This window comes from Pelecanus crispus, chromosome 3, assembly GCF_030463565.1.
Source record: "Pelecanus crispus isolate bPelCri1 chromosome 3, bPelCri1.pri, whole genome shotgun sequence".
Lineage (NCBI taxonomy): Eukaryota > Metazoa > Chordata > Aves > Pelecaniformes > Pelecanidae > Pelecanus > Pelecanus crispus.
The window spans coordinates 99,565,089-99,589,345 of NC_134645.1; the positions used below are offsets into that span (position 1 = coordinate 99,565,089).

General features: G+C 36.8%; 1 protein-coding gene across 1 annotated transcript in view; it reads right to left on the minus strand.

Moving 5' to 3' along the window:
* Positions 1–24,257, minus strand: part of ADGRB3 (adhesion G protein-coupled receptor B3) — a 479,906-nt gene that overhangs the window by 32,583 nt on the left and 423,066 nt on the right. The window contains exons 19-24 of the mRNA XM_075707045.1: positions 11,869–12,019; positions 11,230–11,299; positions 7,793–7,859; positions 5,531–5,616; positions 1,988–2,086; positions 1,484–1,655 (exon numbers count right to left, since the gene is read on the minus strand). Coding sequence (XP_075563160.1) covers positions 1,484–1,655; positions 1,988–2,086; positions 5,531–5,616; positions 7,793–7,859; positions 11,230–11,299; positions 11,869–12,019 — 645 coding nt within the window. The remainder of the gene's footprint in view (positions 1–1,483; positions 1,656–1,987; positions 2,087–5,530; positions 5,617–7,792; positions 7,860–11,229; positions 11,300–11,868; positions 12,020–24,257) is intronic.

Below are 24,257 nucleotides of genomic sequence, written 5' to 3' on the forward strand. Positions count from 1 at the left end.
AAGAAAATGCTGTAGAAAATAAGGGACAGCAAGACAGTTCTACATAAAATAGATTTGTCTCGAGTATTATCTCTTATTCTGCACATATTTTTATCCTGAACAAAAAAAAAAAAAAAAGAAAAAACAGGAAAGAAGAAAAAGTATTAAAGGAGGTAAGCCCCTTCCTCTATGAAAGCTGATAAACTAAGAAAAACAAAAGCCTCTAACAGTTTGAATAAAGTGGGATGGAGTCAGAACAACAGAAGGTGGTATTTTCTGCAAGATAGTGATAAGCTTTTTCCTTAAAAATTGGAAACTTAATTCTTTGATAAGATGATCATGTATGCATATTGTGTAGGATAGTGATATAAAGTCCATGCAAAGTGGTACACTACTGAAAGATTGTAATAAATTATGTTACTTATAATTCTTTTTCATAAATATAGTAAATTTCAATGTTTAAAGGGTGTGAATGGTGGAAAGGGAAACCACTGTGTGAGATTTACTCACTCAGTGTTGACAGTAAACCTTTCCTGAAACATCTTCCTGCTTTTTTTAGTCCTGAAGCATTTTTTAATAACTGTTGCTAATCACAAGGAACCATGCTAGACAGTGTAATTTGGTTTATTGGTGTGGTAAATATCCTGAAGTTGATGAATGGCTAATGTGGAGGTATGAAAGTGGGCCAGGTTACTGCTCTCCAGTCTGGCTCTGCCTGCTCATTTTTGATAGATGGCCTCACTACCACAGATCTGCCAGCAAAGCTGTTGTGCTACTGCTCTCAAACCTATCTATCTCCATAAAAATGTAGGGTTAGTTACCAGGTTAGATAGGTTAGAGAAGCTGTCACTGGAGCCAGGTTAAAGAGCACTTGTGTGATAGCTTTGACCTCAGATTTCAGTGCTGATGAATTCTGCAGTGGGTGACACTGAGCTGTGAAGGGCAGGCCGGGGGATACTAGCTTTTCCTTACTGTTCTCAAAGCATTCACCTGTCTTCATCCTCACTATCCCATAACTTAAGTATGTTACCTTAAGAATGTACCTGAGTTGGTAGAACTGAAAGGGTAGATCTTCACCAATGTAACACCTCATCTCCTCGTGTCCTCTTTCAGGGACAGTATAAGCAGAAATAATTTTGTGTTTGAATCAGTTTTAGAGACTATAAAAATCTATAGCTTTTGGTCTTCAGGAAAAGGGCATTCATGTAAGTATTTCTCTATACTCACAATATTGGGAAAGTCTAACACTTAAACTGAATTTGGGATTGTTAAAAACCAGCTTTAATTAAGTGGGTATAGTTTTATACTGAAACTGACATTCTGCACCTGGAATTAACTGCTCTTCCTCCTCTCTCTTTCACTTGTTCCTCTACATCTCACCATAAAATACTTTTCTCTTTCTATGAAATATATTTCCACAGAAAAAGCTGTATATAACATTAAAGAACAGTTGAGAGATTAACAGGAGCACAGCCCTTTAGAAAACTGCGAAGCTATTCCTCACCTCCCTTCGGAGAATACAATGGACCATGACAATAACAAAGCCTTGTAATGAGTCAAATACTGCAAAAAGTATCTGAAATAATATTGATCTTTTGTCTGTCATGGCCAGAACTGCAGACATCCAAGTCAGGGCCAGAAGTGGCAACACCACACAGGAACTCCAAAGGGATGCCCTATTGAACGAAAGAGAAAAGCAGCACTGTAATATTGTAAAAATGATTAAAAGCTCACTATTAAAGTAAAACATATTTAAGGACGGCACTTTATCAAGTTAACTTGAAAATCACAGACAAGAATGTAACAGTGTCGGTACTTTATGATCTAAAGAATATCCTGTATTCAGTTAATAAACACAGTTGCAATTTTTTTTTTTTTTGTTAAAAAGTATTTAAATGTGCTCAGCACTCTATACAGTGTTAGCAAACACAGTTGTCATCATCAAACTATTGTCTCACATGCACTGTATAAGATTTGTAACAAGAAGATGTAAATGATCAGGACTAACATGGCATTACTGGCGGTGGTGGCTGACAAAGCTGTTGTTGAAACTACTCCACACTTGGCACATTTGAGCGTCAAACCGCTATGAGGCTCACTCATCTGACTGCAAACAAACAGAACACCCACAAAAAGAACAAAATATTGAATTGTCACCAAAAAACGTTGCTACTGAAATTTAGCTTTTAAATATGACGTCATGCAGAAAAAGTAAGTAGACTTATTCAGGATGAATGTTCTATGTTGTTGCAAAACTGTACTTTGTACTTTACATTATTGTTAGCTTTAAATGTTAATGCTATGGGGCTTCATTTCATGCAGACTCTATTTCTTCCATTTAAGCTAAAAAGGCCCCAAATGTCCAGTGATCAAAACTGCTCAGTACACTGAAGTAAACATAAGCACGTGCTAGGATAGACACACAAAGTGAAATCCCTCTATTCAGACCTGTTAAAACACTGTTGTATCCAAACTTGCTTGAGAAAGAGTATAGCACGCTTCAAGGAGGAGTATGAAGTATGTACAATTACAGATCATTAATAGGGAAACCGACCTGCAAAATGTATTCAAGCATCAGACCAGTATGGGCGTACTGTATAGTCAGATTTGTACTAATGATCTGAATGGGCCACTAACATCTGGAGTGATTTTATTCATGCCATATGAAGGTCTGAATACAGGGCTTGAAATGTATGGAATCTGATGAAATAAATATCAGTTGGTACTAAAAAAAGGGTGACCTGTTTTGCATTTTAATAAAACACAGTACACAAGCATTAAGCTCAAAACATTTTGTATGGACAATTGTACCTCAGTACCTGTCAGAAGACTTAAAGGGCAATTCCTGGAATTTAAATTTTCTTTTACATACAGCATGCATTCAACTTCCTGAGTTGACTAAAGGCTTTTGCTATTCCTTCTCTTTCTGCTATCAGAACCAGGAATAACCATAGCTGACTGAGATGCGACAGGAAGGGTGCTTTACCTATTCCCAGCTGGAAAGTGGTCAACATGGTGACGACAGGTAACACTTCAGGTTTTTTTCCCAGTTATTTCAACCAAGAGAACTCCTTTTTACTGCCAAACCCAGAATTCACAAGATTTTAAACGTACTGCTCAAAACAACATTGAACTCCAGTGGTTTCCATTTTTGATAAACCAAATGATAACTTTCCATAAAAAAGTGTGGTATATTTTCCATAAAAATGCAGGTTTTCCATAAAAAAGCAGTGAGAACCATGACTTCTATAAGGTGATTGTGGGGTTTGAAAAGAACTCAGTGACTCCACATCAGTTTACACCAATTAAAAATCTACATTAATGAATGAACTGGAAAAATACCTTGGGTAAGCTTAACCTAAGCTTGGGAAAATACTTTCTGTCTTTGCTTGGCAATACTGCAACGTTATCCAACTGGATTATTCTCTTTACCTCTATAGATTTGTTCTGGATCTTGCAAATAATAGAACTTGATGTGTATATAGACCAAATGTAATCTTTCTGGCTGGGCATAAATGTGTGCTACCCCTTATCCCAGAAAGTGATTGATAACCATCAAGACACTTGTTGATTCTCCATTTGCTTATTAAGGTGGAAAAAACACCATGGAGTTAGTATATTTTGCCTCATTCACTGCTTTAAATTCTATATAAATGATTTCTACAGCCAAACTTTTGACTGAACTTTTGACAAGTATAAGTCCAATGTTTGCCAGAAAGAATAAAGTTCTCTTCCTGAGCATGGCTGGCAAGAGATATTTGAGAAATGAGTGACAATTCCCTTTCTACTGGAGGTTAAATGCTGCACCAATTTATATGCCCCAAAGAATGACTCAAGACTTTTCATCTACCAACTAGTATCAAGGAATGCTGTTGCCAAGCCACCATCTCATACTATCGCAAAAGTTAAGATTGTTTCTTGATAAGGGCATCTACATGTTTTCCCAGAATAGCTGGATTCTTTCTGACAGGGTAATTTCTAGTTCTTTATCCATTTACTTTAAAATACCTCTTTACTAAGTTGTGCACTGTTATAAAGCAAGTTATTTGTTTAATCAGGAAAATATACTATAAGCAAATAGATTTCTGTAGCTGACAATTGAGTAGCTGGAAAAAAATATGCAGTTAAATCTAAGCTTGGATATGGTTAGAACATGTACAAAGCCAAACCTGTGGCTGCTCCAACACCTTAAATCACTGGAATTAGAGCAGATATGAATTTGGTGATTGCTAAGTTATTACTACTCTTGAAATAATTTGTGTAGTTTTATAATATTCTAGATTTCATCAGTGTTATTACACAATTAAGAATGTTGGTGGAGCAATCTAGACAAAAGTAAGGTTAAGAGATTAATACTTTATAATGAAAAAAGGGGAAAAGAGAAGAAAAAAATGAAAGCTTTTGGTACATATTTGTCAGAATAATGGTGAAAGAGCTGAAAACCAGAAAGATTTAATTGAATTAATATTAAATGCAGATCACACCAGCTGAAGTACTTATCATAGATTTGCTCACCTAACCAATAAATTGAACTTATTAAGGATGCAACTGTTAGTGAAATGGTAAAATAATTCAAAGTGAAGCTGTAATAAATTTACCCATAGCAGTAATACACAGTAAAATAAAGATGTCATTGCTTATCGTTGCTAGAAATGCAGATATTGGTGGTGTTAACTACAAGCTGACCCAAAAAACAATACTAGAACATGTACCTGTAAAAAATCATTATGCAAAGTTTAAATATACATTCATAAGCACTAAGAAGGTGATGATGCACTTGTGAAATATTTTTCTCCAATACGGAATGAATCTAGGATTGCTGCTGCAGTACTTCAAATCATTGTCATCCAGTGAAAAAGAGTTTCTGATACCACCACTGTCATAATCTTTTCTTCTCATGATAACAAACAGAATTTGAATGTAAATGCAAGTAAATAATCAGTAACACAGAAGTTCCAGTTACCTTTTTTCTTTTTTTTTTGCTTTTAAAGCATGTTTTTTTACTTCAAAATTCTGTTACACTAATTTAGAACATACATCTATGTAGATATGGGTGTAACAACAAAGGCAAATTCTTCACATAGTCAGAATGGCAGAATAGCATTGACCTCAGTAAGGGATATATTGCTGTAAAATATATTTTAGAACAGTTTACATAAATGAGTAACATTTCCCACCATAGTAATTGAAGTTGACAGCTAGAGAAAAATAATCGGTTCCTTTAGTACACACAGTTCATAAAACTGTTTTCCTAACTGCAACAACTTTACATGTGTGACAGTCTTGTGAAACCTCCACTCAGATTTGTTTAATCCTCATTATTATTAACTTAATACTGTTGTACTTGTGTTTTATTATGTTTAGTTTGTTTAGTTGCATTCCCTCAGGATAATGCAACAGCAGCTTTTGAGATGAATGGAATCTGTTAGACACACTGTTACACTGATATAAAGGTTCAAAGCACAATCAAAAGCATTTTTGGTGAATATCTGTAATTGAAAATTGGTGATTCAATTTTAATATGCTTTAAAATAACCCAATTGTTGCTTACCCTGCTCTGTGTTTGAGCTTTTTATCTAGGATTCCATCTCTGGAAACAAGTTTATTAAATACCAAAATGCCAATCACCATGTTGACCTGTCAAACAGAAAACAAACAGTCGATCTTTCAGTGCCTGAAAGAATATACTTTACCCTGTTATTTCACAAAAAGGTTCTTACAGGCCTGCAAAATGCCTCCTGTTACATTTCTGAGTATTCCAGCAGAAATTGTGTAACATTATCCCTGAGCACACTAAAAGTCTGTGTTCTCAAATGGGTAACACATAAGCACACAACAACAGGCTTATTTTTGAATCTTGAATTGTGCCTGGTATCAAGTTATATAGGTACATGTCTGCTGGCCAGAAGCTGGAGTAACATAGCTGTAATATTTCCTCAGTTTTAATTGCAATGATATATCCTATTCCAGGAAAAACACTGCATTTGAGTTGTGCACACAGGGAATAGCTGGACAAAGCACATGATGACTGTAACTGTGTTCCTTTTTAAGCACTTATGGCCCATGTGGGTGTTCCCACTTATGCAGAACCAGCCTGTGGTTTTCCATATCCTCCTGCACATTAGTCATTGTCTATGTCATTCATCAGAGTGCCAGTCTTGAGCCTTGTTTGACTGCAGTTTCCTTTTTTTTTTGTGGGCCAGAGGGATGCCTGGGGTTAATGTTCCATTAAAGTAAATGGTGTTATGATCACACACATGGGTTGAAGACCTAACCTAAAAAAAAATTCAAGTATTTCAGCAGTCAGACTTTGGCACTCAATGGACATACTAATGGTATTTAATGGACAACTTAATGACTGTTATTATCCATTTGTATTATTGAACTGAACTCTATGAACCAGCCTCTGCATGGCCTACAAAGAGGTAATACCAAGTTTTGAATCTATTAAATAAATGTTCCTTATTTTTTTTATTAGAAAAGGGTAATCCTTTTTTCCTTTCAAACAGATTTTTCAAGACCTGTGCCAAAATACCTAATTGTTGCCAGTCTGTCCTGCCAACTCTTTTCCAGCTTTTCTTATTATCACTTTATTTTCAGCATTTACATTTTTCAGCTGATGTTATATAATTCTTTTGCTTCGTACACTTAGGCTTAAGTGGTTGCATGGAACAGCTCCTTCCACAGCTACTAGCTAATGGTAGGGCAAACTGCGACTGTGAGCTTCAAACATCTCTGAACAAAGCTTGCCAATTACACAGAGAACATACAGTTCCATGTGAAAATTAGATGGGCTTTCTGTAAACATCCTTGGCTCCCCTATCATGACAGGGACTGTGAGTGGTACAACAGGATCCTGGCTTGACTCCAGGCAATGATGAGACAAACTCTATGGGAGCCGTAAACATCCATTTCAGGAAAATCTATGTAGCTAAATGGTCGTATCTTTGAAGACTAGTAAGAGTGATTCCCTTTTGCAAGGGAAAATCAGAAATAGCCAATGTTGATAGAGCTATCCTGGTATAGAATTGTTGGAGTAGAAAGAAGAATTAGCTTCAAAATCTGTAAGGGAAGAATGCTAAACAAATTATTGTAAAAAATCCATACAGACTGCAGAGCAGATGACTGATAGGTGATGGCACTTGTAGGGTGCAATTCATCTTACCCTAAAATAGACACCTGAAATACTTCTGATGGTTTGAGCCCTAAAAGTACATATTTTTCTCCACTGACAATGAAATATGGCTGGGATAACTAGCTTAGATGCAGAAATCTACATTGCAAATGTCTACAATTAGGCAAAGTGAATCCTACACCTAAATGCATTTCCAGGGATGTGGAAGATTAATACACAAACGAGTAGCATTTCCCAGCTATGATGATTTTTTTCTTTGCCTTCAAAAGCAGTAGCCATGGAGAACTTGCTGGCTGGTTCCACTCCTCCTGTTGCTTTTGCTGGCACAGCGCCACGCTGCCAAGCAGCACTCTATCAAGACTGTCACTGAACTTCACAAGGCAGTGACAATTGCATAGATGCTACTGATAATAACTCAGTGATGTCTGTAACAAGTTTTCTGTGCCCCTAATCAGTACATTATTCTTTCGCAGCTTACTTTGTAAATATGGAGAGATAACTGGTATAAAGAAGTGATACAATTAAATGAATCATTCAAAATACTGAAGGTATGTTAGACAGTACTGAGCTCAGCATTTACAGCAAAATGTAATGCTACTGTATAACTAAGCTTTTATAATTTAAATAGCACATTCCATCATTTCATATGAAAATACTGGAAATTATATTAATGTTTACCAGGACAACAGCAGCTGCAGGTCCAACGAAAGCGTAAAGTAGCCCTCCTTCAAGAGACAGCCAACAGCTGGAAAGAACATTAGAGAAGAACTAACACAAATTAAAAATGAGTATAATGCATTGCCAAGAAAGCTTTAATAATTACTACAGCATGAGATTCTTCCAGGGTATGTTCAATCCTACATACAGAGATTCATACACACAAAAAAAAATTACTTTGTTGATACGATGTACAGAGTTGAAAGTTATTTCCATTACCAATTGTTAATGTTTCAAAAGTTTTAATGTGAATTATACATATACTGAAATGACTAAAATGTATTAAGAGCACCACAAAAAATAAGTTTGCAAATCTTTATTAAATCTCCTCTAACCGTGTATGATGAGTTAACTGAACAGGACTTGCCAGGTAGGTATCTAGAAATATTTCCAGTTTGCAATGTCTGATGGTTCTATACTTAAATCAATGAAAGGTCAAGTACCTGTAATGTAGAACTTCAGAGAAAACAAGTTTCTACATATCTCCTTTTATGTTCTTTAGTAATGGCTATTAGAACTAGGTCTTACAGGCAATATTCCCATTAAAGAAAAATCAAATATGATCTGTTTTGCATTCTCTGGAATATTTTGCAAACAATTTAAATGTATATTTTGAAGCATCTGAAAACTGTATTTTCTGGTGAGCTACTAATCTTGCAGAGTTTGTCATACTGCATCAGGGCTTTCACTGAAAACCATCAGATTTCCAAACACAGACTGCTTACAGAATCAAATCCTAAATATTTGATAAACCATGATGTAAAGCTTTCCGTATCTGCAAAAGATCAGGAGCTTCACACACTGAAGTAAATGCAGCTGTGCTATCTTCTTGGTGATTACACATTGAAAGAACTACATGTTTATTTGAATGCATGATCACACCTACATATAAGAAAACTCAAGTATATGTATTCAAATAATTTACTTGGATCTCACATCCAGAAACATTCACATCAAAATCATACATATCTTCTTTATTTTCCAGTACTGTTTTTGGACTTTTGAAAACCAAGTAAATGAAATGCAAGCACATCATAATATTAATGGTCTCTTACGTCTGGAATTCTGTAATGGCCAGCTACACATGTATATATATATATGTGTGTGTGTGTGTGTGTGGCAGGAATGTACAGTAATATAATTGTCTAATAATTAGGACTAAAAGAAACAGAAATTGGAGACAGTTGATCACAGAATTGTTTTGAGTGTGAGCAATTCAAGCCACCCCCATCAGTCATATACCATATGAAACTGAGATCTGCTTCAAAGATCCTTGGGCCTTTTTCCCTTCCATCAATTTCTTCATATGTGGGACTATGGGACTGGAATCAATTCTCTCATTTTCACTCTTAATTTTCTCCATTTGAAACCGTCATTTTCAAAAATAGCATCTTACAGACCAGGAATAGTTTGCAACAAAATGCATTTCTGATGGCAGCATGTGTGTAATTGATTGCAGCCAAACAGGCCAAATATAGCGTAAGCAGTTAAAAAACTTACATAAGTGCTTTAGTTATGGGAGGAGGAACAGGACAGGAGCTCTGCTTTTACACTGCCCAACAGTTGTTACGGGACACAATTCTTTGCTGGCTTCTGAGGGGGGGACAGCATATCAGCTGGTGATGGAGGAAGAATCTCCATTCCTTGCATTCCATTTTCCTTATGTAATTCTGATGTCAGATGCCAAGAAAATGTATTTGCAAATAAGATGAGAAAGCTACATTATGGTTCTGTTTGTCCCTTGTACTCTCCCTTTGTGCTTTTGTCTCACAGTACCATGTGAGCTGAATTTGGATCCTGGGAGAGGAGCTGTTATATGTAGAGAGACCTGCTCTTTTTTACTTTCCAGGTTACCCTTAATGAATGATTTGTTGCTTTGTTTGAATATTGCAGTATATCGTCTTTTAAAAATGCATTCAGCCCAGGAAGGAAGCAGAAAGCAACACTAACTAAAGCAAGTAGTCACACATTAATAATTTCAATATAGTAAATGTAATGGGATTGATCCTGCAAGAGCTACATCCCCAATGGGGTCTGGACATTGTAATCTTGTGATTTGTAATTCTCACAGCCTAAATGGTTCTCCGGTCCTGGTTCAAGGACTAAATAATAAAAAATACCAGCAAGATGAGCACTTATTAGTTAGAAAAAATGTCAGAGGAGCAGGTCCTCAATATGGCTCCCAAAAGATGGCTTAAGACTGTTGTTTCGCTAATGATTGCCAGCTATAAGTGCAAGTTAAGCACTTCAGTTAGTTAAGCCATTCCTCATTAAAAAAATGCAAGGCACACGTTGTCACAATTTAAAACTAAAGAGTTCAGTGGTCAGAGCTGGTATTCAGGAGGACATTTGTTTTTGATCCTTACCCACCCAGAGCTGGAGCAAGGGCTTGAAGCCTTCCCTGCCATTTGTCAAGATGGTGGGACACACAGGGCAGGGAGGGGGAATCCTGATATCACTCAGTAATGATGCTAAGGAGAATAATTAAATATTCATTGAAGCGAGGACTTGACCTAACTCATCCACATCTCTGATGAATGCCCTCATTACCAAGCTACAGAGTCATATTTCCTCTTTCTGTCCAGATGCATACTTAATTTCTTAGGCAACGTGAGGAGAGCTCCAAACAGGACGACTGAAGGAAATGCACTCTCGCATACATAACATCTTGATGGTTGGAGCGGTCTGCTGGCAGGAGGGAGGCTCAGCCCAAGCTCTTTATTCAACAGGAGACAATCAAGGGGCAGCCTTGCTGAGAAGTGAATTTTCCAGATTGCTAAATATGCGCTGGAACCAGCCAGGTGGCTAAACAGGAACTGTATTAATAAAATGTAAATGAAGTACACAGATCTCTTCTTCACTGTTGCTCAAGTACAGCCCAGTCCAGGAAATGGGCTGGATCAGGCACTCCAGGAGAGAGGGAATGTATGGGAGAGCTATTTTGAGATTTCTGCAGGGCTTTGGCTCCAAGCACCTCAGGAGAATTAAGCTGAGGTACATGCTTGGTGGGCAGAAACCTGGGTGCCTAAGAGGCTCTTGCCAGTACTGTTTTAGACATGTTTGGAGGTTGACAAAGGCTAGCCATAACATTTAACATTCTCTTTGGTAAATGTATATAAATGTTAGGTGTCTAAGTGGACATAATCCTCAGTGTTTCTAAAAGGCTTGCTAGTTCAAAACCTCACAAGAAATCCAGGATCCATGGCACTTTGCTGAGCTCAGTCCAAGACTGGCATATGGTTTTCTCTTTGTTCTTTTGCAGACCACTCAGTGACTCTTAGGGCAGTTCCAAGTGTGAATGGATATCTGTAGAGCCTTTAGACTATGCTATGTAATTCCCGATGGATATGACGGTCTTGTTAATTAAAAACATAATTTGTCATTTCAGATTGACTTACTAGTGGGCTGTTCCATATCCTTTTGTCTTGGTAAAGCCTATTGATATTGCAACCACTAATGCTGGTAAACCTGAAAAAAACCCAAAACAGTAATAACCATTAGATGCTGAGCAAAATATTGCTGTTCTGCCTGGACAAAAAAATGACAGGGCAAGCTAATGCAAAGTGGCCAATTTTACATGGAATGAATCATTTAATGAAGCACAGTGCTACTGCAGAATTTGTTTTTCTGAAGCACTGGCAGGGAGGACGACACTGTTTTCTGCCCACGGTGTACCACTTTGATGTAGCTAAATTACTGGTACATTTGACAGGTCTTAAAGTGAACTAGAAAGAGGCTTCATGAATATTCAGTGAATGTTTTTTCTTGTTTTATTTTGATTTCTTGATATTACACTACTTTGCCAAAAATCTTCTAAAATTTTGTTAAAACATATTTATAAAAGAATGCTAAAACATAGACCACCATAGCTTGAGCTTGAGATAAAGTAGAAAGGCTCCTAACGTCATTTTCTTTTTAGTAATGTGCTGTCTACTATCTTTCAGATTTACTGAAGAAAATTATTATATTCTTGACATTGTCATTGCATTAAATGTTTAATTCCAATGATTCTGAGGAAATGAATTTTAGGGACTTACCCCATCCAAGGCACAGGAAACGTTTCCTTATGAGTCGTGTCCTAATTTTTCCAGTAACAGCCATATATGACTGCCACGCTTCTGTCAAAACCCAACAGAATGAAGCTAAGAAGAAGAAGTGTAAAAATGCGGTGGTTGTGGTGCAGATGCCCTGCAGGGAGCAAAGAGAAGCTCATGCTGAATACTTAGGAACACTCATTTCTCTTTTCAGTTCAAAAAGTTGTCGTATTCTATCATCTTGACCTTTATCCTTAGCATCAACTCCCCCTTTGTCATGTGGTGGCCACAGAGAGAGAAAGAAAGAGAGATGTTGATGGGGATTAGGCAGAAGAGGTTTTGACTGTTTGCCCAAACACTGAGTGTGCTGAGCAGGGACAAAGAACACAAAATAAATCATGCCACCAGCTTTTTCTCTACACATTTACTTTGACCAGGGATCATCATAAAGCCATTGTAGTAAGCAAGTTACAAAGCTGCTCATTATAAAATCTCACAGAGCTGAATAAAGAAAATGTGGGGATATAAATGCTCCTAATTGCCAGTTATATTTTCTTTCCACCCATGCAGAAAGTTCCTGACTGTAAATCTGAGTTTTAGTCAATAGATTGTTTGATTTATTTAATTTTTTATTTAAATCGTATAGAACATTAACCTATTGGAATATACTGCCTGAGATCTTTTTAGTCAGGTTTAAGTATCATAACCTTAACAATTACCCTGGATATTGTTTTTATGGGTGTCAGTCATCTGTCATCTGAAAAGTATTTTGAGCACATGTAATCGGCTTTCTTTTGTCACTATAGCCCTTAATTAAACTTGACATTGTAGCTTATATAAATGAGCTTCTTGGCATAAATGATGATCTACCCTCCACTGTGTTGCTTAAAATGCCAGTTGCAGGCTATAAAATGCAGCATGCTTTGTACCCCAGAACCAAACCCACACAGTAATGTTGAGAATATCCTTATCAATTTATCCTTATCACAATTTGAAGTGTCAAAATTATATCAAGGTTAAAAAAAAATATTTCACACACCCAATATAACAATGCAAGATCATAGCTGAGAAAAGTAGATATTATTTTTATGATTATTTGTTTTTGCAGCATACACGTCTAATAGCTATCTTACATGCATGTAATAAAAGGCTAGTCAATTTTTTTTACTAAAATCCCAGTTCAGCAAAACTGAGAATTTTAGGGAGAAAATATGTAAGTTCCTAATTATATATAGATACTTGCATACATTGTTGAATCAAGGCTGGTAGCTACAAAAAGTTGGGAAGGATAAGATATATATGACAACACATATATTTTTAGTTCTTTTTATATTCCTAATTACTTTCAGGTCTTTTTGTTTTGAATTTCCTATTGTGTTAATTTTCCCAGATTCTTATCTGAAATCAGTTGTGTTGGTTCACTCCAATAGTTATCTCAAATACATAGCTGATAACTGATACCAGCTGAATACTAACACTAGCTGATACCAACCTCTGAACTTTCAAAAAGTTATGCACTTGAAGAGTCAAAACTTAACGATTTCCTGCTATGAATTTACAGATGTGACAAACACCTTGTTCTCTAATCCTGGGTCAAATTGTCTATTTAAATCTGGGGGAAAGGGGTTCTACATAATTATATGTAAGAGAACTATTGTTTATTTTTTAAAAGCGAGGAATGTAAACTGGAAAAAACAGCAGATCCCGAAAAGGCACTTGTCATTCCAGCCTAGATTTTACCATTAATTCTTATGGATAGATGTCCCTAAAGTATGTGGATTCATAAAATCTATCCTAGTAAAGCCTGACTATACCAGTATTTCCTGTATATGAAAAATAAATACTTATTTAAAATGAAAGCTATGCAATGAAACACTCAATAAATATAACAGAAAATACAGAAATGTCCTTTCTTTTACTAGCTGGCTCATACGTTATAGATTCCCACTCTAGAACTTTAATTTGCTTTCCTATCAATGTTTTTGTAAAAGCTAGCATGTTCTGTTGGAACAAGAATTTGACAATAAAATGACTTTTGAGGAATAGTACAGAATCTTCTAGGGAGAAACTGCATAGGTAAAACACAGTATTACCCTCAAAAAAAAAAAGAATATACTATTTCCCTTATAAATAATGTAAATACAAACATATCCTGATTTTTTTTTGTGAAAACATTGCTAAGTCTTATGGCTGACTGAGTACAGACTGTAGGATTTAGTTCATAATTTATCCCCTTTATTGAAAGAAAGATGATGATAATCTGAGACAAATGCGAACATGGCTGTTGTGGAAGAAAAAACTGTCATGAAAAAGTTAATGATCATGTTGATCCCAAAATGAGAAGACAGAAGCAAGTTTTATTAGAAGCGATCTGTGCTCTAGCTGGAATATATGACTGCTGATTATAACTAACTCTTCTGCATGGCTGACAGGGGTCTTTAATGAACACCGATGGTAAGTTCGTACCGCTGATATAACAGTATATCTGCATCCCTTGCCATCAGAAAGATGCAAATCAGCCTCAAAACATCACCTAACAACTGCTGTGGGATCGTGAGGACAGAATCAGGTGCAGGCAGTGCTTGAAGTGAATTGAGCGTCCCTCCTTCCCCAGCCAGAGAAGCAGTCCTGGCAAATGAAACTCCCCTCTCCCAGGTATAGCCATGGGCTCAGCACGGTTGACCAATACCCCCCCTGGAAATCTGGCTTTTATGTACTTCTGTATTCTTCCCCTTTGATAAACAAATAAACATACAATGCTGTTCTGTCTGGGAAAGCGCTGTATCTGGGAAGTCTATTTCCAAATAGGAACAAAAATTCATTTTCACCAAAGGTTGTTATTAAATGGGGCATTGAGTATGTCTAGCCAAGGAGCCATAATTTAGCAAGTACTTTATTAGCATTTTTTATTTTCTCACCAGGTCATGGACTACTCCCAATCTCTCCTTCTCCCTCTCCTCTTCTCCCTTGCCAAGGGACGACCACCTCCTGTCAGCTTGCTGCACATGCAGCAGCATCACTAAAAACTTGTAGCCCATCACTCACAGAAAGCCCCAGTGTGTCAACCTGTCTGCACCAAGAGATAGTGGGACACATTTTTTCCGTTGCTTTAGGAGGAGGTGTTTCTTATTTGTTTCTAATTCTAGTTTATTAAAACCCACTGAATTAATTACCTGTGCTGAGCACCTGTCAACTTGCAACAAAATTAATTTTAACAGCTTAATTTATTCATTATTTCTTCAAGCTTCTGAAATTAACTCAACTCTGTTACTCTAACTTCCTCTTTCTCCCATTGCTGTTGCTCTCAGCTCCCCATATTGAATTCTAATTAAAAGTGGGGGAAGGGAATTTTTCTGTCCTCAGAATGACAATTTCATGAGCTTTAATTGAGCTTCAAGTGTTTAGCTACCTTGAATATCTAAGTAAGACCATTCATTCCTTTCTAATAAACAATACACTACTGAAAGCAAGAGCTCACATCAGGTACCAAGTTCTTCCTTTCTTTCATTCTTGTAAGACACCCATTCTGAATGAGGGTACTGAAGCACAGCTGAGAAATGTAAAAACCTGTGCAAATTCAAAACTACTTACTCTAGCCATTAATATTTTTAATGTAATAATGATGAATAATATAGAGAACATTTATCCATTTTTATGACCTACAAAAAATAGGTCATAAATGCAACCTCAAAATAATAATTTATTATTATTTTTGGAGCAACTGGTCATTGGGTTTTTTTTTAATAGAACAGTGTTCTTTTTTAATAGCAGTGTGAACTGATCTTCCACACAAAGACAAAGAAGGTTTTGTAAGGACACCTGATTTGTCTTCTTGACCGGGAACAGGTTCTTTTTCCTTCAACAAACTAGTTGCCTGTCTGCGGGTTCTGACAAATAGTATAAGAATCAAAGCTACTGGAAAATGAACATGAAAAACGAAATCTGTATTGGTGATAGCAAAATGAATAGGGCTAAAATACAATCAGCTGGATTATGTCATGAAGTAGAAATGGAAGCCTGTAGAAAATCATTTAAATAATAAAATTTCTTGGAGACTAAAAAAAAATCTTGCCCTTGATTTAGCTCTGAGGAGATAAGCCGAAGGAGATAAATTAAATGGGTGCTAATTTTATTCTTATGAAGTTCTGACCATGCACTGAATACACAGAGAAAGAGCACTTGAAGACCTCAATAGAGAATAAATGAAACAAAGAATAAATGAAACAAAGAACAAACAAAACAAAGAGAACGCAGAGGACATAGCAAAGAGCAGAAATATAATTCTATGTCAAATCTGGTATATTTTATTGGCTTTTTGTGACTCTCAAGTCCTCAACTATAAAACAGTTTATCTTTTCCTTCTTTAAATTAAAAATATAGATTCATAAAGGAACATGCTGTTTATTATTCTTTATTTGCTTTTTTATTATTATTTATTCTTAAACTGATTTGCACAGTACAGTACCTTTGTCTTAGGAATGCCAGACACTGTCAGAATACAGGGATACCTTATACTGGTCAGATACAACTGAATTCTAGATTAAATACTTATTTCTAGAGTAAACTGCCATAAAATAGTGGATGGACTTTCAGAGGCTGTGGGACAAAGAAGTAAGGGCTTGCATCTCAGCAGTGTTTTTCTAGAAGGGGCACAGATTTTCAATGGCAAAAAAAATATGGCAAGGAAGGCTGCCTCTTCAGTGGCAAATATATTTGAAACATAGAATTTTAAACACCTGAGGAATCATAGCTGTAGACTTTCAGGTTTCTCTTCCAGGTTAATTAATATTACTGGCACCAGAAAGCTTTGAAGCTTGGAAGATACCATTTAAAAAATCCTGTTTTTTTCTTTTGCCAGGCTCGAGTACTGCTAACAAAACTTGTTCAAGCAAAGAATTCAGGAAATCTGATACCCATAATGAAAATAACACTATAGTGGAAAGAATGGCCCTAAAATAATGTTATTCATGTTTTAAACCAACAGCTATGAAACTATTTACTTTAATTAACTTATAGACAAACTTTTAGATCTTCTAAAAATCTTCTCTGGTGTCCTTAAAAGTTGAAGGCTCAAGTGGTTTAACTTCATTACATTGTGTTCTGATATCTGATATGATAATCAAAAATAATTAGCATTTGACTTCATGAGCATTTGTGTGAAGACATATGTACAGCTAGTTACCAGGATTCTATACGTGGTACAAGACAATGTGAATGGTAACCTTTACTTGGATTTTTAGAGCAAGCTAATTTTTTAGTGCAACAGCAGTGTGTTTTGAGTAGTTATGTGATCTCTCCCACAAAGATAATGAGCGATAACTAAGGACACTCAATTCTTCCACACAATCATTTTTGTTTGCCCACAACAAGCAAGATGACTTTCTAGGTTCTGATAAATAGCTTATAAGCTGGCTGTAAATGACCCAGCTGTTTCTGAAGTTCCTTTGGTTTAGTTTACAACTACAGCCTCATGAAAGACATCTATATCATCAACAGCACTGCAGTGCCACAAGAAGATAGTTTCAGTATGAAGTTTTGAGATTTTTTTTTTTTTTTTGGTATCACGTGCAGATTATCACAACAGTTGCTAAACTTTGAGGCCACTACATGTGCCCAGTCTCAGGATGCAGTATAATTTGTTCAGCTATTTTGATTTAAGGTTTGTTTATCTGTCATATCTTGTCTTCTCTTCCGGAGTCTGTCCTCTTATCTGACAGTATAACCCCAGTAATCCTAGGGCAATGCTATAAGTGTGACTGAGAGAAAACTTATACTTTAAACTGTAAATTTTCTCTGCATTTGCACTTTCTAGACACACTTTAAATATCTGTCTTTTTATTTCCACCTAAAGTTTCTCTAGATGCTTTACTGACAGATTCAGTTCCTGCTCCTCTTTTTCCAATGTTTACCTGAAAGGTATTTCTGAAAATTACCTCTCTGTGAGTAAAGCATTCACAGTCATTATTGACACTTACTTATGAAGATCAGTCAGAATGTCTCCCATTTCTTCCAAGGTGCAGAGTCCAGCAATAGAGGTGCTGTTCATATCTGATCCATTAAAAGTATACAGAGCTTTCTCTTAGCTTCTGTCCTTTGCAGCTACTTTTCTTCAAGTCCTCCTTTGATGGTTGTCAACTCTATCACTCATATCAATAACCTCTGCATTTAAATTTGATACTGTATAGTTGTACTTTGGCATCCCCCAGTTATGTCTATAGACAACTGCTGGTTTTTACCCAAACTAATTCCTCTGTTAGACACTATTCTTCTCCATACCTTATAATGCACATAGTACAAACCCATTCTATCAGCTAGATGTGAAAGGATAGGCTGCTGGTTTTTGGGATGGAAAAGAGTTCATGAAAGTTGCTTGCTGCATATGCAAGCCTTCTTTGCTCTGTCGTATGGCAGAATCTGTCTATGCTAGTAACAGTAAAGGCATCCTTTATGCACTGGCATGTGATCCATGCTGCTAAATTGTTAGTGAATTCCTTGGCACAGTTTTGACCTGGGCCAAAAAATGCTCTCCCAGCCCAGGCCCATGCACAGATTGAAAGAGAGCCTGGGCCAGGAACCCTGCCTGACAGCTTGCACACAACTGTTTTCCTGCCTTGGAGGGCTCGGTTGTAATGGATGCAAGCCGTGTTGTGCTAATTTGCCTTGGGGCTATAGAAATATTTGTGGCTCATTTTGGTTACTGGTTGGGATAGAGGCAAGAAGTCCAGCTGGATAATTCATAATATGCTCAGCTATTACTAACATATGAGACAGTAAAATTCATTCTGTGTTGTTTAGAGCATTTTCTGGAGATTGTCAGTGCAATGCGCAGGTTTGTAATGTGTTAACTCAGAATTGCTTTCTTGGTGGCATGCCTACTGTAAATTGAAAGCCAGTTGGAAGACAGGTCTCATACAGTTTCCTTACGCTCATACTCATTTTAGTCTTCCTCCTGGTTTGGATTGTTATTGCTAGGTTATATTCAAGCAGATGAGCTCAGCACAAGCACTATCATAGAACAGGTTACTCAGAGGCAATTTAATTTCTTCGATTACAATACCTGGCAAGGGAAGCTCTTCCCTTTTTGCCTTTGTGCTGTGGATATGTATATTTTTCTGGGCAGGCAGGACATGAAGGAATAGGATCCTCTAATTGTTTACAGGATTAATTCAAAAGTCAGCGGAAAGAATTCCATTAATTTAAGTGGGCTTTATATTGGGCATTACACCTATAGAATAAGGGATGAAAGGTGTATGAGCAGAGGCTTGTGATCTCGCTTCTTATCCTAAGTGTTTTAAATGTTTACAAAGTATTGGATGATATTTTTCTGGTAAGTGAATATGGCCTACTTCACAAATTTATTCTGTTGGCTTTGATGTTAAACACTTTAAACAAGGTAAATGTCAACTCTGTCAGGACAAAGTAACTTAATATTTTAGCTATGTCCTCACATGAATGTGTTGTGAAGTTTATGAAGCTCAGAACAGCAGGTTTTCAGGCAGATATAAAAGAAAATAAGAAGCTCTTTACAACTCTGAAGCATAAAATCAATTTAAATACAAATTTTTCAACTTCTTCCTGACTAATTAATCTCAACTTGCTATCACTGCGTTGTAATAGTCATGTTTCACTGTGCCAGAGAACATTCTTTCCTAGTTCTCTTCTTTTTCTTGTATTTGGTATTTTTTTTTTTCTGAAAACTCAACCCTTTTGAGTGTAAAGTGATCATCTCTGTTCAAGTAAAAAAGTGGAAATCACTGGTATGCTTTGTTGAAAAAACTTCTTCATTAATGAACTATTGAGGAATGACAATTAAAAAATTAAATTGAAGGTGATGCTACCCTGAAACATTCCTCTATAAAAATAGCTTTGTGAGGTTTTGCATCACCAAGTCTGAAAGATTTCTTATTTAAAGATGGATAAAATATAGATTTGTCTTTTGAATTATGTGCAAGAAAAATCAACCTGGTCTCTGAAACCATTGAAGAATTGAAGTTCTTATGTTCTTGCACATCATTGAGACTAACAGTATTATAGAAGCAGAACTGAAGGCGCAGTGTGAACCTAAGGGACTGGATTGATATTGATGAAAGTGCAATTTGGCCTGAGAAGTCTCATAGGAAAAAAGAGAATGCACACTGGCTGTCAGACTGGTTCTACTGGGCTGTCAGAAACAATTCTATTTACTTGGGAACTATGCAAATTAAGGTGGAGATTATTGATAAATAATAAACAGGCTTCACTGAGGTTATTACACTTTGGTTTTCAGGACAGTTGTTTTTCAGGAACTGTTTTTAGACTCTGAAAATTCTATTTTTGTTTTATGTTAAAATATGGAATGCTCAGTGTGCTCTCTTAAATGAAGACAAATGTTCTTGGCAGGTTTGAAGAGAGAGAATAATGAGACAACTGCATTAACAGTGAAGCAAAAGATGTTTGGCTAGAACATACAACAATGTGCTGTATGTTCATTTGAATTTATTACCTAAAGATACCCAGATTTTCAGATCTCTCTTTGGGTTGTTGCAAGTAGGAATAGTTGGTTGCATTAGCATTCTAATGGCTATACCTGTTTGGAGAAGAATAAAAGATATAAGAGCCAAAAGAGAATTAGAGTGATGAGCAACTCACGCAAGAGTGTTCCAAAGGTCCTGAGTCTTCCTAACTTTAATTTATTTAAAAGTTCACTGTGGAGGCTGTGTAAGTACCTAGGAGCAATGAGCCAGGATTCATAATGAAGGGGTGGCTGAGCTAAGCACACGGGTTACACATGAGTCAGCAATGACTGCAGCTAAGGAAAAGAGTAGTTTAGAGCACAGCTGAGAGGGAGTTCCCTGTGGAGTTCTGAGAAAAAGAGGAGGTGTCCAGGCACTGACAAAGGCAAGGAATTAAAGGAGATTCCTTGAAGAGATGTCATAGCATAAAAGGCTAACAGAACGGAACTGATGTGTTCAAGACAGTGGAGCCTGGTATGTGAGACTTCAAATCCCTACAGGAGGATCCAAGTACAGCCAGTGCAAACTGATGTCCTGATGGAAAAATAACCAGGAAAAGCCCTCATTAGGTAGATAGAAAAAAATGCCTTGTGTTGCCCCTCAATAGTACATGGGTAAAAACTTGTCAAAGAATTTTTTCTTTTAGGAAAATGTGATTGTCACTTGAGTATCTCTACTCTTAAATCATCATCTGTTTGCTCTATTTTAAATTTTGATCTCATTTACTAACAATAAAATTACTGTAATTTTAGGGAGTTTCCACAGCAATCAAAATGATGACTAGAATGAGAAGTTCAACAACAAAGCCTGCAGTTGCCTTTCACTTAGTCTGACTGTGATGATTATAATCCTGCCATATGAAAACAGTCCATCTTCTTGTCTGGGATATTGGTGTCAGCAAATATTCCTTCTCTGCATAACTGTAAGAGTTCCATCTCTTTACACTGGTGACTGAAACCACTGAAGTAAAAGCTTTGCAATGTTATTACAACATTACCATATGTCACCTACCCTTATTCTTTTTATGTTTACTTTTTAATCACAGTTGTATATGTAGGTCTTAAAAGTCTTTTTATAAGAATAATGATAACAGGTAAAGGATGATTTTGTCCGTAAGAGCACCCTCAGTTTCAAGCATAGAATCATAGAATCGTTTAGGTGGGAAAAGACCTTTAAGATCACCCAGTCCAACAATTAACCTAACATTACCAAGTCCACATGCCCAGTTTTCCTCAAAGGACAGTGTCATTTGGGATTAGTGGTATGGAGACAGTGAGAAATGGTCCCTTTTGAGAGAAGCCGTTTAAATCCAGGAAAGGGAGATAGTATCTACATTACTGTGGTCATCCAAAGTCTTCTCACACCACGTAACTTCAGTTTATTTTTCAAAAATAGCTTATAAAGTAAATTTTTTTAAGATACATTATGGCTACATCTATTTGTACTTGCAAACAAAATAGGTTAGAAAGCATTCGCTCATTCTGTGGCCAGCTGGAATGATACAGCAAATGTCTATATTAGTAAATTTCTTTGTACTCCAAAATAAGGTGGTCACATCCAAACAGCCTGTTGTCACTGGTCTGTTGCCAATTCCAACTCTCCCAAACTCAGGGCATTGACTGGTATAACACTAGTTACTCTGGGACAAAATTGTGCCAGGAGGCATGCTAATGCTTCAAGAGTATGGATGACTTCATGCCAATGCTTGGGGTCATGCCCACCTACAGAGGCAAGTAGAACATTTTGGCTTTGTTCTCTGATCCAGTAAAACGTGATGGATTTGAGCAAATGTGGTGGGCTGACCTCGACCAGTATCTAAGCACCCACTTAATTGCTTGCTCACTCCCCCAGGCAAGATGGGGGAGAGAATCGGAAGAACAACAGTGAGAAAAACTTGTGGGTCAAGATAAAGACAGTTTAATAAGTGAAGGAAAAATAAAAACTGCACCAAGTGATGCAAAGGCAATCACTCACCACCTCCCACCAGCAGACTGTTGCCCAGCCAGTCTCCAAGCAACAGCTACCTTGGAAAGACTACCCCCAGTTGTACTGCTGAGCACATTTTCATATGGTATGGAATATCTCTTTGGTCAGTTGGGGTCAGCTGTCCTAGCTGTGTCCCCTCCTAACTTCTTGCCCACCTCCAGCCCCCTTGCTGGCAGGGCAGCTGAGAAACAGAGAAGGTCTTCATGCGGTGTAAGCACTGCTCAGCAATACCTAAAACTTCAGCCGTAGCAACACTGTTTTAGTTACAAATCCAAAACACAGCACCATACAAGCTCCTGTGAAGAAAATTAACTCCATCCGAGCCGGAACCAGTACAGGAACCTAACACTGAACCCAAGTGGAGTGTGTGCGTGTGTGTGTGCGTGTGTGTGTGCGTGTGTGCCTATGAAGAGAGAACAGAGGCTTTTGAATCAAGCGGTGTTCACATAACTTATACACACACAGACAGGCACTTTTTAAAAAATTGATGTAAATGCATGTGAAGGTTGCTAATGGGATACATATGAGTACACATGTGGGCTACCAGTTTTTACTGTTTCATTTAATTGAAAACCTGAATTTTTTTTTTCAGAAATACGTACTCTTTCCCTGTAGTATTCGAATCAGAGCACACATTGCCGTACTAGAAAAGCAAGTGGAGGCAGACAGATACTTGGATGGTTTATGCACTGCAAAGCAAAATTTTCAGCAGATAGAAGACAGAGAATATTGCTTTACACCTCTATAACAGATCCTGTCAACCTATGCACCCAAGAGTGAAGGTGGAGTGAGGGATGAAGAACAGAATCTCCAATCTGGGCAACTGACAGTGCCCTACTTCATGTACAACACAATCAATACAAACTTATTATACAAGAACATCATGAATCATATTAATTCCTCTTACGGTCATGATATTAATTTGTAATGCCTTTAATACATTAACCATGGGTTGTTTCAGAGGCCATCCATCTCTCTCTTCACTTCAGGTATAGATCTATGTAATGGTGATGAAGCTGCCTCATCTACAGGATGAAATTTCAACTGGAAGAAAGAAATTCCTAATAGAGGGCTCTATTTTATGGAAAGCATAGCTAAAGAAATTAGGCTATAAATGTGGAGTCCCTCTAAATACAGGGCAGGGAAAATATTGAGTAATTATGGGTTTCTAATGATGTTAATGAAATCTCAGTGATTTTCACATGGAAGAAAGATTGTATAGCAATAGATGCATGTGCACTCTGAGGAATTCAAAGGACACAGTTCCTCAGTGTACTTTGTCTCTGTTTGATCATTGGTTCTGGTCATTGTATACCATGGCTACTGGCATGATGGGTAATTACATAATTTATGGAAGCTGAAAGAAAAAAGCAACAGTATCCACAATCAGTGAAAAGAAGAGGTTGTGACCATAGATGTATATGGAAAATTGACTAAGAATGGGAAAGAGAACAATAGGTAAAAAAGTAAACTTCTCCACTCAGTTAATATTTTCCATTCATCACTTGCACCAGAAAACAATATACTTTTGCATTGTCTTCCAGCAAGGAGGAAATTCTGTGAGGTGTCACATTCATCGTGTTCTCTTTATGTGCTATGTACCAGCAGGATAAAAGGTTTGTGGTAATGACAAAATAATATTTATGACAAAGCACTGTGGAATCTTTCACAATGATTTCTTTAGTGTGATAATAAAATTTGTAAAGTCGTGATTATTAAAGAGGAACATTATAGCAACCTGTGTGTTTTAGAGGCGCAAAGAATTAAATGGTTTCGTAGAGGGATCAGATGCAGCAGGAGGAGTTATAACTAGTAATAGCTCCTCTATCATATTACTTTAAGGCAGATTTCTTGATGAAGGAGAATATCAGCCTTTCTATTGGCCCTGTCTTGCCTGTATTCCACTTCCCTCTA